Genomic DNA, 12,587 nt, shown 5'->3' on the forward strand with positions numbered 1-12,587 from the left:
ATTATATATAATACTATTCCGAGAAATTTTTTGTATATATAATCATATATGATTATTTATAATCTTATACATATATCCATATATAATTGTATATCATTATTAGGGTGTTTCAAAAAAAAAAAACAATTTTTTTTATGGTATTCAAAAATTGAAAGTATAACTAAAAATAAAAGTTGACTCCCCAGGTCGAAAAAATAACTTGATTTTGACTTTTTTGAATTATTTGACTTGCTTTTGACTTAAGTAACTTGATTTTGGCTACACTTGGTAACTCATCGAGTTGACTTGATTTTGACTTGCTAAAGGAAGATAAAATTACGTATTGCTTGTTCCTTTTTTAGTTTAAAAAAACATGCTAAAAGTAAGTTAAAACTGAATTTTATTTTTTAGAGTATAATAATTACTTTTCCTAAAATTATTTCAATTATATTTAAAAATTTTAATAAATTATTATTTGAAAGTTTACAGGTTGAAAAATTTAATATTTAATAAACACATAAATATAATTTTTTTGTAGTTATCAAACGGTTATTTAATTTATTAAAACTTCTTAAAATTATCTTGAAACAAAAAAACATTTTTAATTAATCTGACAGTAATGATGGTTGAATTATAACTTCGAATGAAATAAAGCTTCTAATTTAATATATTTCTTAGTGAAACAAACTGTTAAAAAAGTAAATACGAAAACGTACCGATATTCATGTTTAATGCATTTAAAGAAATTCAGTTAAAACTTTTTTTTATTTGACATTAGTGAGTAGAATTTTTCTGGTTAGTTATTTTATTGTCTACATGATATTGCAACAAACATGTGATCTGAGGCTTTCTTATTTACTTTCCGAGGTGTGTAATATACTATTTCTCCTCGACGGAGGCGGAAAACGGCAAATTCGTTTTGCACAGCGGGACGAAAGTTGACACTTTTCGCCCGGAGGTGAGAAAACACAATAACTAAAAAATTACACAACCGATTGATCTTTTTTTTTTATTACTCTTGAATTCTTAAACAGAAGAACCCTTATGAAAACTACTATTCAAAACTTTTTGGATTCATTATAATTAATATAAATCAAAATCTGACAATTCACGAAAAAATATAGCCGCCATATTTTTGTTTTTTATTGTCATTATTATTATCTAGCATATCGGGCGCCATCTATCGACCGGCTTTTTAAATTATTTTTATACTCCAATTTCAAATTATTTTTTAACGTGTAACGCCGAGAGTGAAACTGTGTTTTTTTTTTTCCTTTATTTTCTCTATCTTTTATTATGTTGCACAACTCATTTGCGTAGCAATGAGATGTGTACTACTAACGCTTTTTGATTTTATTTTTAATGGAAGAATTATTTTAAATATTAATGTCAACTTTTGAGCTCTCTTTGACGTCAAATTTCACACAAATTTGACGTAAATTTAAAACTGCTATTTGATGTCTGTGAGACATCAAAATTTGAGACGCAACAAATGACGTCAACAAGTGACATCAACAAGACCTCAACTAGAGAGATATTTTTTATTTTTTGAGTTTTGAATTTACTTTGTTGAATAGTTGCTAGATCTCATGAGCTGACCTTTCTTCAATATGTATCAAACGGTAAAATCGAATCTAAACAATTTAGGTCAATTTGAGCTACTTCTGCAGTCAAATTTTGCTACTCAATTTTTGATGTCTCGAGTACGTTAAATAGCGGCTTTAATCTGAGGTCAAATTTACACGCAATTTGACTGTTGGTTGAGCTCAACTGGCTATCAGGGTACCCTCGCTGATAGCCAGACATTGCTCTACAAGTGTTGCAGTGAAACATTTACGGCTAACTTAACGAGAAGTTTCTGGTAAGCTTGGCTGGATAATATTTTCCATTAAGTTGGCTTTAGAATACGGCAGTAGCTTGAATGTAACTTGCCAGAAAGACTTGCCGTCAACTTGAAGTGAAACTTTCAATCAACTTAACGTCATTGTCTGACATTGCCAACAGAATACAGATTTCTTAAAAAATAATTATTTGCTAATTATTTTTTATTTAAAGAACCAGTAACTAAGTTCAATTTAATTTATATTATTTATAAATACATCGCGCTCCCGAAGTCGAATATTTTAATATTCCCGGGCGAATCGACCCCGTCGATAAATTTAAAACTTAAAAATAAATCTCCAGCCAACCGCTAGACGGAGGGGATAACAATAGTCATTATCTTGATAAGTACGATAATTCTACGCCTCTGGTAAGATAGTCAGCTGGCTTCAAGTTGCTAACGCTAGTTTGAGCGATTGTCCAAATTAAATATCGAAAAGTCTAGAAAACATAAGAAATAAGAAAATTGCGTCATGTAAGTTAATTTTTTAAAATTTGTATATTGTTTTTCATAATCTAAATATTAATCACTACTAAACTGTAAAATAGTTAAATAATTAAAAAATTTTCAAATGATTAATTAACGATTGAATCTATAATTATTACGTTTCATCGTCGACAAAAAATTAATAATTCATTTTCATAAATCTTAATGATTTATTTTTATGAGTACAATTATATTTATGTATTTTTTTAAATAATTAAATTTAATTATTTAATACATTTTTCTCACGAATTACATCAGTTTTAAATTTATTTTTATGAAATTTTGTGAAGTGAATTATATTTCAATACTTGAATTGATCTTTTTTTTCTTATTTTCGTTAGAATTTTAATTAAAATCGATAAAAATGTTGTTGGCAAAAGTTTGCCGAAGTACAGTACCACCTCAAATAAAATCTTTTCTGAAAGCACCAGTGGTACCTAAAGTAACTCGTGTGCAAGCTGGTAGATTGTTTGCGAGCGATGGAAGAACTGTTTTTCAAAGAACAGCTCGTAAAAGAACAACAATTGTTGAAGATGCAGTTGCCCCAGCAGGCCAAACCGGTAAATATTATATTAAGCAATTTATTTTAATTATTTTCAATACTTCTATAACTTAATTTTTATGTTTTAGCATTCAAAATTGGCAAAGGATTTGCTGCTGGTAGTGCTGTTTTAGGACTAGGAGCTTTATGTTATTATGGAGCAGGTCTTTCATCTGAAATAGGTGCTATTGACCGTGCGTCGTAAGTACTTAATTACAGATATAATAACAATATATGTCGTCAGTATTAAAATTAAAAAAAGTCTTTGTGCTTTTTAACTTATTTTCATTTGGAAAAAAAAATTATTCAGCATAAAAAATACCTTTGACCTTCTAATTTTATTTTATTATTCTTCTCGATCCTGACGCCCTATATAGGGGACAATTTTGCCAGGCTCGGCAACCAGCAACTGTTTGCTGAATCATAAAAATAATTATTGCTACATCTTTAAAATAGATGTCTTTAGAAACAATAAATTAGAAAAAATATAAAATTTGTTTTTTTGCTTTTTAAAAAGTTTATGAGTATACTTATAACAAATTATTTAAATAACAAACGAAATGATGCTTCGGGACTGAGGAGGTTATTTTACTATTTTGTTTTTATAATTATTAACAGTTGAACTAATACTTTGATTTTGTATTTTCAATTTAAAAAATTGAATAAATATAATTTTGTAAAGCTTTCAACTTAAAATTAATAAAAAAAAATTTTTCTACTAGATTATGGCCACAATATGTGAAAGATCGTATACATACAACATATATGTACTTTGGAGGCTCTATTGTTGCTAGTGCAGCATCTGCAGCATTATGTTTGAGATCACCAGCATTTATGAGGATGATGACACAAGGAGGATTACTTGCTCTCGGTGCTACTCTTGTTGCAATGATTGGAACAGGAATAGTTGCACAGCAGATTCCTTACCAGGAAGGCTTTGGTGCTAAACAAGTAGCATGGCTCCTTCATTCGGGAGTTATAGGTGCTGTTCTTGCACCTATTTCACTTTTAGGTGGACCTATCCTTATAAGAGCAGCTTGCTATACAGCTGGAATTGTTGGTGGTCTTTCGGCTGTAGCCGTATGTGCACCAAGTGAAAAATTCCTCAATATGGGAGGACCACTTGCTATTGGTTTAGGTGTTGTATTCGTCAGTTCTATTGGAAGCATATTTTTACCACCGACTACAGTTGTTGGATCTGGGCTTCATGCTATGTGTCTCTACGGTGGACTTGTTCTTTTTTCTGCATTCTTACTTTATGATACACAAACAATTATAAAGCGAGCTGAAACGTATCCCGTTAGTTATGAACAATATGGTCGCCAAAGCTCTGTGATCCCCTACGATCCAATAAACAAGTAATTTTAATATATTTTTGATATATATTCAAATAAGATAATATTCCAAATGTATTATTATGATATAAATTTTATATTTTTTTTTTGTTTTAGTTCCATCAATATTTATTTAGACACTGTGAACATCTTTATAAGAATGGTAAGCCTTCTTTCTGGAGGTGGTGGAAAACGCAAGTAGATGCATCATCCTATTGAAAATCAAAAATGTTTCTATCATGATAATACTTTATCAAAGTCGAATTACTGGATTTGATAGGAACAAATTTAAATTGATCATAGCAAGTTATTAAGTAAATATTTTTAAATTAATTATTAAATATATCTAAGTTAATAGCGACTTGTAAAATGGTAATAAATTATTGTTTATGTAAATTAATAAAAAAATTTATTGTCGATTTATTAATTAAGCAAAATCAATAATTTAACAACATAAAATATTTAACGAGATTTTGAAAAATTAATTTTAAAAGGGAAGATTTTAATTTATTGATACATGATATCGCACTAATACATATTTTGTTTATAATTATGTTATACGTTTTATTTTAATTGTTAACGCATTTAAAAAAACAAAAAAAAAACAATGCCACTGAATATTTTATTAAACACTGACAAAGTCAGGTCGACCAGGGGTAGAATATCTTCTTAAATAACCAGCAAATAATTGTCTTGCTTGTGAAAGTACCCGAGCAACATTGTGGCGTCGCACCATTTTATCAAAGTGCATTGCCATTTCGTTGTAATCCATTTGATTACGCATAATAAAATCGCGATGTTGTAAAAGCATTGTAATACATAAAAACATAAGAAAAGGATTACCACCACCGAATTCGGATGGTGGAGGCAATAAACCGGTTAATTGATCTTCCAATGTTCCGGCTGGTATTAATGCTGTCAGTTCTGTTGCTTCTTCACATTGCTCTTGTGTCACAGTTAGTTGATTATCTAAGGCCACAGCACTTTCTTGATAATTATCAGAACATTCATTGTCAGATATAGAGTCCGACCTGCAATAAATATAAAATAAATTTTAGTAAATACTACAACACCTGTTGAACATTTTCTGTGGTGATTGAATCAATTTAACAAGACTACGGATTTAATAATATTTTGAGATCAATTAGATATTTTTTAACTTATTTTAAAATAATATAAATAAACAAAAAAAATTTTGGAAAATCCAAAATTGCATACCTCAAACGCTCGTACAATATTTTGAGTAGTCGATTTACTTTTATTAATTACTGAACTACGATTTTTTTTTTTTTGTTAAAAAAAAAATTTTATTTGTTTCATTAACACGAAATATTTTTTGACAGTGCGATACTAACAATTCTTATTTAATTACTGAGAAAGACATTAAATAGCTAATAGCAAAAATGAAAATAAAAACCATTTGAATTTCCCGCGTTTTTTCCATAGGAATTGCAATGGTAAATATATAGTAAAATAACAGTCAGTAACAACAACAAAGTAAGAGTAGGAAAAGAAAATATTCCCAATAAAAATGGCTGCAGTGTGATTGTTTACATGTAAAAATGCCGGTTTTAACAGAAATGATTTATTATAAAAAAAAAAACGAGAAGGACAACAATAGTGATTTTCGAAAAGAACCTTCTTTGTAATATTCTGAAGATTGTGAAAAAAAAAATTAAGTCGTTTCATCAAGTCGTTCTCGAGATATCCGTGCCACATACTTTTTTTGGACTACAGACTAACTCACGTCCACGATAAATTTTTTTTATTCAAGTTTTTTTTTTATAATAATACGTATCGGACAACATAAGAAAAGTATCAGGCTTGTTTATTAGTACTTCCTCTTTATATTAATGTGTTTTTTATAATGTGTAAGTGTGATATGAAAATAATATAAACAGTTTAATGTGAGGAAATCGCGTGACCTTGACAAGTCCGTTATAAAGCACAACCTCTCCGCTTCGCGTTCGAGGTATGCAATTTTGAATTCATATTTTTCAAATACTTCTTATACTAGGTTTTAATTATTCTTAAAATTTAATGAAATCTAAGTCTTAATGAACTTTTTTAATTACCTCAAAAATTATTATTATGTATTAATTCATTCATGAGATATGTGTTAGTAATTTTTTTCTTATTTTTATCAATAAAAGAATAAAATTGAATCATTACCGAGCAGTACGTTTCAAAAGTCTGATAGGAGTAACAGACTTTACACCATTTTGATCTTCCAATATTTCACCATCATATTCCATTTCTGGTGGTTCATCGGGAGTAGTTGCAAAAGTTGAATTTTTATTTTGTAATGAATGCAATGGATTTTCCCAAACAAAAACATCAGCTGCTGGACTACATCTCGATATTTCAGTATCAAATTCAGTTTCACTATCAGGCTCTTCGGTATCTTGTTTATTCGTAGCACTATTACTACTGTTAGCTTCATTCGAATTAGATGAACCAAAAACTTGTCGGTCTAATGATTCTAATTCTAATCTCAATTCTCTCGTCATTGAAGTAGTCATTGGATAAAAATCTGTTGGATCATCTGGTGAACCAGCATCATCCCGTACAACTCGAATAACACCATTCTCACTTGATACTCGTTTAAGTTCATGTTTATCACTGGGACCTACTTTACTTCGATTTAAAGATGTAAAATTAAGAAATTCATTCAGATTTTTTACAACTCTGGCACATTTTTTTTCATTTTCTGTTAGTTCGTTAATTTTTGTTTCTTCAATTGATTTTACGGTTTTTATTTCAAAAGAATTAGACGTTATTTTTGATTTCACATCTAATGTTTCTTTACTAGACAATCTATCTATTGTTGTATTATTTTTGCGATTTTTATTTGATGTTATTTCGTCATCTGTCTCAGTTTCAATCATTTTTGGTGATGTTGATCTTAAAATAAACAATAAGATTAAAAATTATTTTAACAAATTTTTATATAAATCAATAAATTTTTTATTCTTATTTTGTAATTACCTATTTTCAATTATACTAGATTCACTTTGTTCATCTAAACCATGAATTTTTTTTTTTCCGCTGGCTATACTAGCAGATGAACTAAGTCGTCTGATAGCACAAACTTTAGTGTATGCGTTTTCTCTAATGTGTTTGATTTTTGGACTTGGTGGTGGTGTTGGTGGTGGGAATGGAACTTCAGCAAGATGAAGTTCATCTTTGGGAGGTGAAGCAGGAAGAGCAGCCCAAAGAACTTCAAGCATTCTCAAAGCATCTTCTAATGCAAATTCACGTTTCATTTCTAATAGTAACCAACGATAACAAAATAATAAATCATCAGCTTGATGAGATTTAAGATAAGCGTAAAAATCAGGATCATAGCGTTGTAGACCTTCTGCTAAATGGGTAAATTTAGTTGTCATTGCAATACCGTCAAGCATAAAATTATCTTTAAGTCTTCTCATCAAAGCACAAAGACAAATATATGCCTGTGCTTCATCACGCATAATTACTAATAGTGGAGACGCAAGGTCACTCATACCCTGACAGTAACTTACACTTGGATGATTCAGTGCATATGTTGTTAAAATGTTAAATAGACTTGCAGTATTTTGATTATCATCTGATCCACCGTAAAATTTATGATGTCTATCAGTTCTTAAAACATCCTTGCGAACCATGCTTGTTACGTAACTTAAATCACCGACATTCTGACCTTTTTGCATAAGGGTCTTCCATCTTTCTCGAAGTGATTGATATTCTTGAGCTTTTCGTTTCATGTAGTCCATTCTTTCTCGACCTGACATTCCATCAGGATAAACATTTAAAATATGTTTCCATACAACTTTTCTTAGACTTGGTTCAATACCTCCGAAATAAATAACAGCTCTTAACTCTTTTGAATGTATTACTTGACCAATTGGATCAAGAAATCGTCGGAATTCGGCGTCAGTTAATGGTGGTCGTGGTGGTTGAATATTTTGTTGAGAAGATTCTTCTGCTAAATTACCTAGTGCTCGTTGAACCATATTTAAAGTTTTTTCTACTTTATTCATTATTAGACCTGGAAATTTTGGAGTTTTGTATGGAAAACTAGATTCTTGATGTTTTATCGTTAATTCTTGATTATTTTGTTCCCAATCGCAGCTACAATCACCAGATTCTCCAAAAGGTTTTAAATTTACTTGAAGATATAAGTAAGGCTCTGAAGCACTATATAAAAAGTTCATGTGTTAGTAAATATAAAACATTTTTATACACTTAAATTAAAAAAAAAATAATAATAATAAAAATATTACCTGATAAATGCAGCATCCAAATCCCAATCGGAAAGTAAAAATAAATAAGTCTCTGCGCCATAGTCATCTATCGCCCGATATGATACAGTAAATTCTCTAATAAAATTTGATTTTATAATAAAATATTTATAAAATAAGTACATTTTAAAACAAAAATAATAAAAAATGTATCAAATAGTTTCTCACCCCTTTATATCAAACGCTTTAATTAATATACTTTGTAATACTTCAATTGATGTTATTTGTGGATCAACACTAAATTTTCTGTATTCTGGTTGATGTCTTGTCTCACATTTCTGAAAAAAAATTCTTTTAATTATCAAAATGTATGAGATATTAAAGATAATGATTATCTGTATGATTATATTAATTTACCTTTACTTTAACTCTTACGGCCTCACGAGGAGAGCCAAACATCTCAGTCATTTTATATTATTAATAATATTTTCTTGCTAATTATTTTTTTTAAACTAAATTTATAAATCACAAATATTTATTAATGTTAGTCCATACCCCAGATATCATAAAAATTATCCCAGAAAATAATTCTCGTAGAAAGATATTCATTGGAAATACAAAAAAAAAAAAATTTTAGGACAATAAATGCTTGATTTTATTAATTATATTCAAATTTTTATGATAAAAAAAATTAAACTATCATTCCCATTATTTATTTATTTATTTTTTTTTTTTTTGAGATAGGAGATCAGATAGGAATGTTATAAAACACATAAAGGTTACACAATAAATGAATAAATTAACATTTAAAATGATTATTCACTAAATATATTGCATTTAAATTATAATTAAATTGAATAAATATTGCTTTATATATCACGTTTAATACTTATTATTTTCATATTAATTTGGTTATTTACTTTTTTTTTAATTTTTATTTTAGAACACCAACACATTGTTGCATTTGTGTCAATTATTGCTTATTACTATTTGAAATTTTAATTTGGATTTTTTTTTGTTTTTCTTTTAATGTTAATTCAAAAATATTATTGATTCATTTCATTTTAATCACGGTGATTCATGGGCTCTTTATATTTACGGTTTTTTGAATAATTTAATCAGTTATTTGGTACCCGACAGAAAATCATTAAATTAAACTATATATCTATATCTACTATATTTTGTGTACAGAATGAGTTATATTGTTATTGGAAAAACACAGATTATCTACATGACTTATTGTTGATAAAAAGAAATGTTACGTGAAAATTATCGAAGAATTAATACCATTTTTACACATTAAAAATTTAAAATTAAATAAACTGATAACCAATTTCTCTTGGAAACATTTTATTTAAATGTAATTTTGTTAAATACAAAATAATCAAGTAAATAACTTATTAAAAAAAATATACTTTTATTCAAGCTCTGTTTTACCGATATCATGCCACATTTTTATTTTTCTCGTAGTTCTATTCACCTTTTTCAGTACACAGTTATTCGATTTTGATGATTTGGGGCTTATAGTGTTAATTTAAATGATATATTTAAAATCTACTTATTTAAATCTACTATAATTAATAACAAATTTTTATGTTCAATAAACCATATTTAGGTGTGCGGATAATTAAAAAATACATGTTTATTTACAAATAGAATGGCTGATAATAAGGAAACAACTCAGTAAGTTTTAACTATAGAGTTTGTTATGTTTAATTATATTTTATTGAAAGTAATTAATTGAATATATTAAGTGAAATTTAATTAAAAAATATTATTAATTTTTTACTCGAAAATCGTAAATTTATATTTTATAGTATTACTTATCTAAGGAAGATTCAATTCATATTATAATTTTTATATTTTATATGGCTTCAAAAAAAAAATTCAAATTTATTATTATTATTAATTTTTAATCATTTATGACTGCATCTTTTTTTGAATTAATAACAGTAATTGTTTATTTAGAAATGGAGATATAAACCTGGATGAAAAAAGAGTAGATTATTTAGAGTGGGATGATTATTTTATGGCTATTGTATTCCTTTCGGCAGAACGGAGTAAGGATCCATGTACCCAAGTCGGTGCTTGTATTGTTGATCAACGAAAACGGATCGTTGCTATAGGTTATAATGGAATGCCAATGGGTTGTGATGATGATAAATTTCCTTGGGGAAAAGATAAAGAAGATAAATTAAAAAATAAAAGTACCTTTGGTAAATTATATTTAGGTTTCAATTAGACTGATAATAATTTAAGAATTCATTTACTATTAATTTATTGAACGGTGTTTAGTTTGTCATGCTGAGGCAAATGCCATTTTAAATAAAAATTCATTTGATGTGCAAAATTGTATTATGTATGTTGGACTTTTTCCATGTAATGAATGTGCTAAATTGATTATACAAGCTGGTATTAAAAAAATAATATATATGTCTGATAAACATGCTTGTAAAAAAAGTACTATAGCAGCGAAAATGATGTTTGATGCTGCATTTGTAGAATACAGGTAATTCGACTTTTTACTAAAATCAATATACTAATTACAATCTTACAAAAGCGACTTTCTAGATAATAAATAAAAAATGAGGATAAACAGAGTTAAATAATTGATTTAGAAATGATAAAAAAAACAAAATTCAGATTTAACACCATAATTTTTTTACAACTTACAATAAAAGAAGTCTCACTTCTACATAATTCAGTTTATTTGTTTTGATATTTCGCAAAAACAGACTTTATTATATAATAGTGTAAGATTGTATTTATACTTGATTATTATTACTCTTCGTTGTTTAGTGTCAAGAAGTAAAAACGAATTTCATTAATTCAAATTTTTTAATTATTAATGAAATAAACAAATGACCATGGATTGACGTGGTTAAAAATTTAAAGTTTACGAGTAAATCGATTATAGAATAAATCTATGAATATTTATCGAAAATAGGAATGAAAAAACTTGTTATAAATAAATATTTATAAATTAACGTTTTTTAGGCAATATATTCCAAAGAAAAAAACAGTCGAAATTAATTTCAATAAAATAAATTGGAATGAAAAGAATTATTTACCACTATCACCTTGAAAAAAACCACTTTTTCCTCTGGATTTGAAGGATTCTTATTTCACTTCTTGTGTAAAGTATTTAAACTGTATAATTTTAATGTTTTTTTATATGTTGATAAATTTATGGTTTTTTTTTTTTTGTTACAGATAAAAAGCTGTCTCTTTTATATTATATGAGTATATATAATAAACTGATTAATTTTCAGTAATGATGTTTATAAAACGTTAAAATATATTGTAATTACGGTAAAATGGTACAAAAAAAAAGAAATTAATAAACAAAGTAATGATATTTACAATAAACCTGAAAATATTTTATTTTATGTTGAAATAAATTTTTGTTTAATAAAAAACAATTTTCATGCAAAATCATAAATAAGTGATTTATTTAAATATTGATCATTTTTGTTCCTTGTATTTCACAATTTTTTTTTTTTTTTTTTTTTTTTTCCTCAAGAATAAAATGTACAAAATGTACTATCATGGGAAATTGCCGCTCTGGTCAGGATTTAGCAATCCTCCATGATATCTAAAATATTTCAAGACCCCTAATGGATCAGTATTGTCGTAGACTCTTATTCTATTATACTTGAAATATAAAATTCAATATTAATAATAATAATAATAATAATTTTTTTTTTTAGCCCCCTTTGAGTTAAAGAGGGGATTAAATAAATAAAAAATCATCTGCACTACGTTCGATCCGGGTTTACGCCATAAATTTCTTACAATGTACAAATTAATGACAAAATAAATATTCCATTCTATTATAAATATAATAAATATTATTTTATATTTATCGAATCGTCTTTGACCTCTATATCACTTTGTAAGTTATATTTAGGATATTTATAATATCTGGACTACGTAATAAATCCGATTGTGAACCAATTTTATTTTGAAGATTCCAGAAACTATAAATTAAATTTAAACCGTTTTTTTTTAAACATCTCTTATATTACAATGAAACAGTTCAGTTAATTTTTCTGCGATTTGAATGAAATTTCAACAAATGATTCATAGATATTTCAAGAGATTAACACGGAAACTCTCTCAGATTGAAACAACTTCTTACA

The 12,587-nt window shown here is 27.2% G+C and overlaps 3 protein-coding genes across 5 annotated transcripts; 2 read left to right on the top strand and 1 right to left on the bottom strand.

Annotated features, from left to right (window-relative positions):
• The first annotated feature begins 2,210 nt into the window (after positions 1-2,210).
• Positions 2,211-4,641, top strand: LOC103571482 (growth hormone-inducible transmembrane protein). The gene is made up of 5 exons (XM_008549654.3): positions 2,211-2,335; positions 2,689-2,907; positions 2,978-3,089; positions 3,611-4,246; positions 4,340-4,641. Exons 2-5 carry the CDS (start codon positions 2,712-2,714, stop codon positions 4,422-4,424), a joined length of 1,029 nt encoding a protein of 342 aa, XP_008547876.1. The 5' UTR covers positions 2,211-2,335; positions 2,689-2,711; the 3' UTR covers positions 4,425-4,641.
• A 73-nt stretch (positions 4,642-4,714) lies between these two features.
• LOC103571486 (TBC1 domain family member 25) lies at positions 4,715-9,726 on the bottom strand. Its single transcript, XM_008549658.3, has 7 exons — positions 9,366-9,726; positions 8,863-8,957; positions 8,674-8,783; positions 8,488-8,583; positions 7,211-8,401; positions 6,395-7,126; positions 4,715-5,253 (listed from the first exon to the last, which is right to left on the bottom strand). Exons 2-7 carry the CDS (start codon positions 8,911-8,913, stop codon positions 4,848-4,850), a joined length of 2,586 nt encoding a protein of 861 aa, XP_008547880.1. The 5' UTR covers positions 8,914-8,957; positions 9,366-9,726; the 3' UTR covers positions 4,715-4,847.
• Positions 5,737-11,830, top strand: LOC103571484 (deoxycytidylate deaminase). Of its 3 annotated transcripts, XR_008403516.1 has the most exons (6): positions 5,737-6,194; positions 10,061-10,128; positions 10,414-10,661; positions 10,741-10,954; positions 11,443-11,581; positions 11,659-11,830. XR_008403516.1 is itself a non-coding variant. In XM_053738222.1 (4 exons), exons 1-4 carry the CDS (start codon positions 10,103-10,105, stop codon positions 11,528-11,530), a joined length of 576 nt encoding a protein of 191 aa, XP_053594197.1. In that variant the 5' UTR covers positions 9,898-10,102; the 3' UTR covers positions 11,531-11,586. The 3 variants fall into 3 exon arrangements, 1 of the variants encoding a protein (XP_053594197.1); XR_008403515.1 differs by lacking the exon at positions 5,737-6,194 and having other exon boundaries at positions 9,898-10,128; positions 11,659-11,829; XM_053738222.1 differs by lacking the exons at positions 5,737-6,194; positions 11,659-11,830 and having other exon boundaries at positions 9,898-10,128; positions 11,443-11,586.
• The last annotated feature ends 757 nt before the right edge of the window (positions 11,831-12,587 follow it).

Source organism: Microplitis demolitor, chromosome 4, assembly GCF_026212275.2.
Source record: "Microplitis demolitor isolate Queensland-Clemson2020A chromosome 4, iyMicDemo2.1a, whole genome shotgun sequence".
Lineage (NCBI taxonomy): Eukaryota > Metazoa > Arthropoda > Insecta > Hymenoptera > Braconidae > Microplitis > Microplitis demolitor.

Excerpts from the sequence above, each read along its gene's own strand:
- LOC103571482 (XM_008549654.3), top strand. The coding sequence starts at position 2,712 with ATGTTGTTGGCAAAAGTTTGCCGAAGTACAGTACCACCTCAAATAAAA. Across the intron at positions 2,908-2,977 it reads TGCCCCAGCAGGCCAAACCG|CATTCAAAATTGGCAAAGGA; the intron begins GTAAATATTATA and ends TTTATGTTTTAG. Across the intron at positions 3,090-3,610 it reads GGTGCTATTGACCGTGCGTC|ATTATGGCCACAATATGTGA; the intron begins GTAAGTACTTAA and ends TTTTTCTACTAG.
- LOC103571486 (XM_008549658.3), bottom strand. The coding sequence starts at position 8,913 with ATGACTGAGATGTTTGGCTCTCCTCGTGAGGCCGTAAGAGTTAAAGTA. Across the intron at positions 8,584-8,673 it reads AAAGCGTTTGATATAAAGGG|AGAATTTACTGTATCATATC; the intron begins GTGAGAAACTAT and ends AAATTTTATTAG. Across the intron at positions 7,127-7,210 it reads TCTAGTATAATTGAAAATAG|ATCAACATCACCAAAAATGA; the intron begins GTAATTACAAAA and ends GTTTATTTTAAG.
- LOC103571484 (XM_053738222.1), top strand. The coding sequence starts at position 10,103 with ATGGCTGATAATAAGGAAACAACTCA. Across the intron at positions 10,129-10,413 it reads GATAATAAGGAAACAACTCA|AAATGGAGATATAAACCTGG; the intron begins GTAAGTTTTAAC and ends TTGTTTATTTAG. Across the intron at positions 10,662-10,740 it reads AAAAAATAAAAGTACCTTTG|TTTGTCATGCTGAGGCAAAT; the intron begins GTAAATTATATT and ends AACGGTGTTTAG.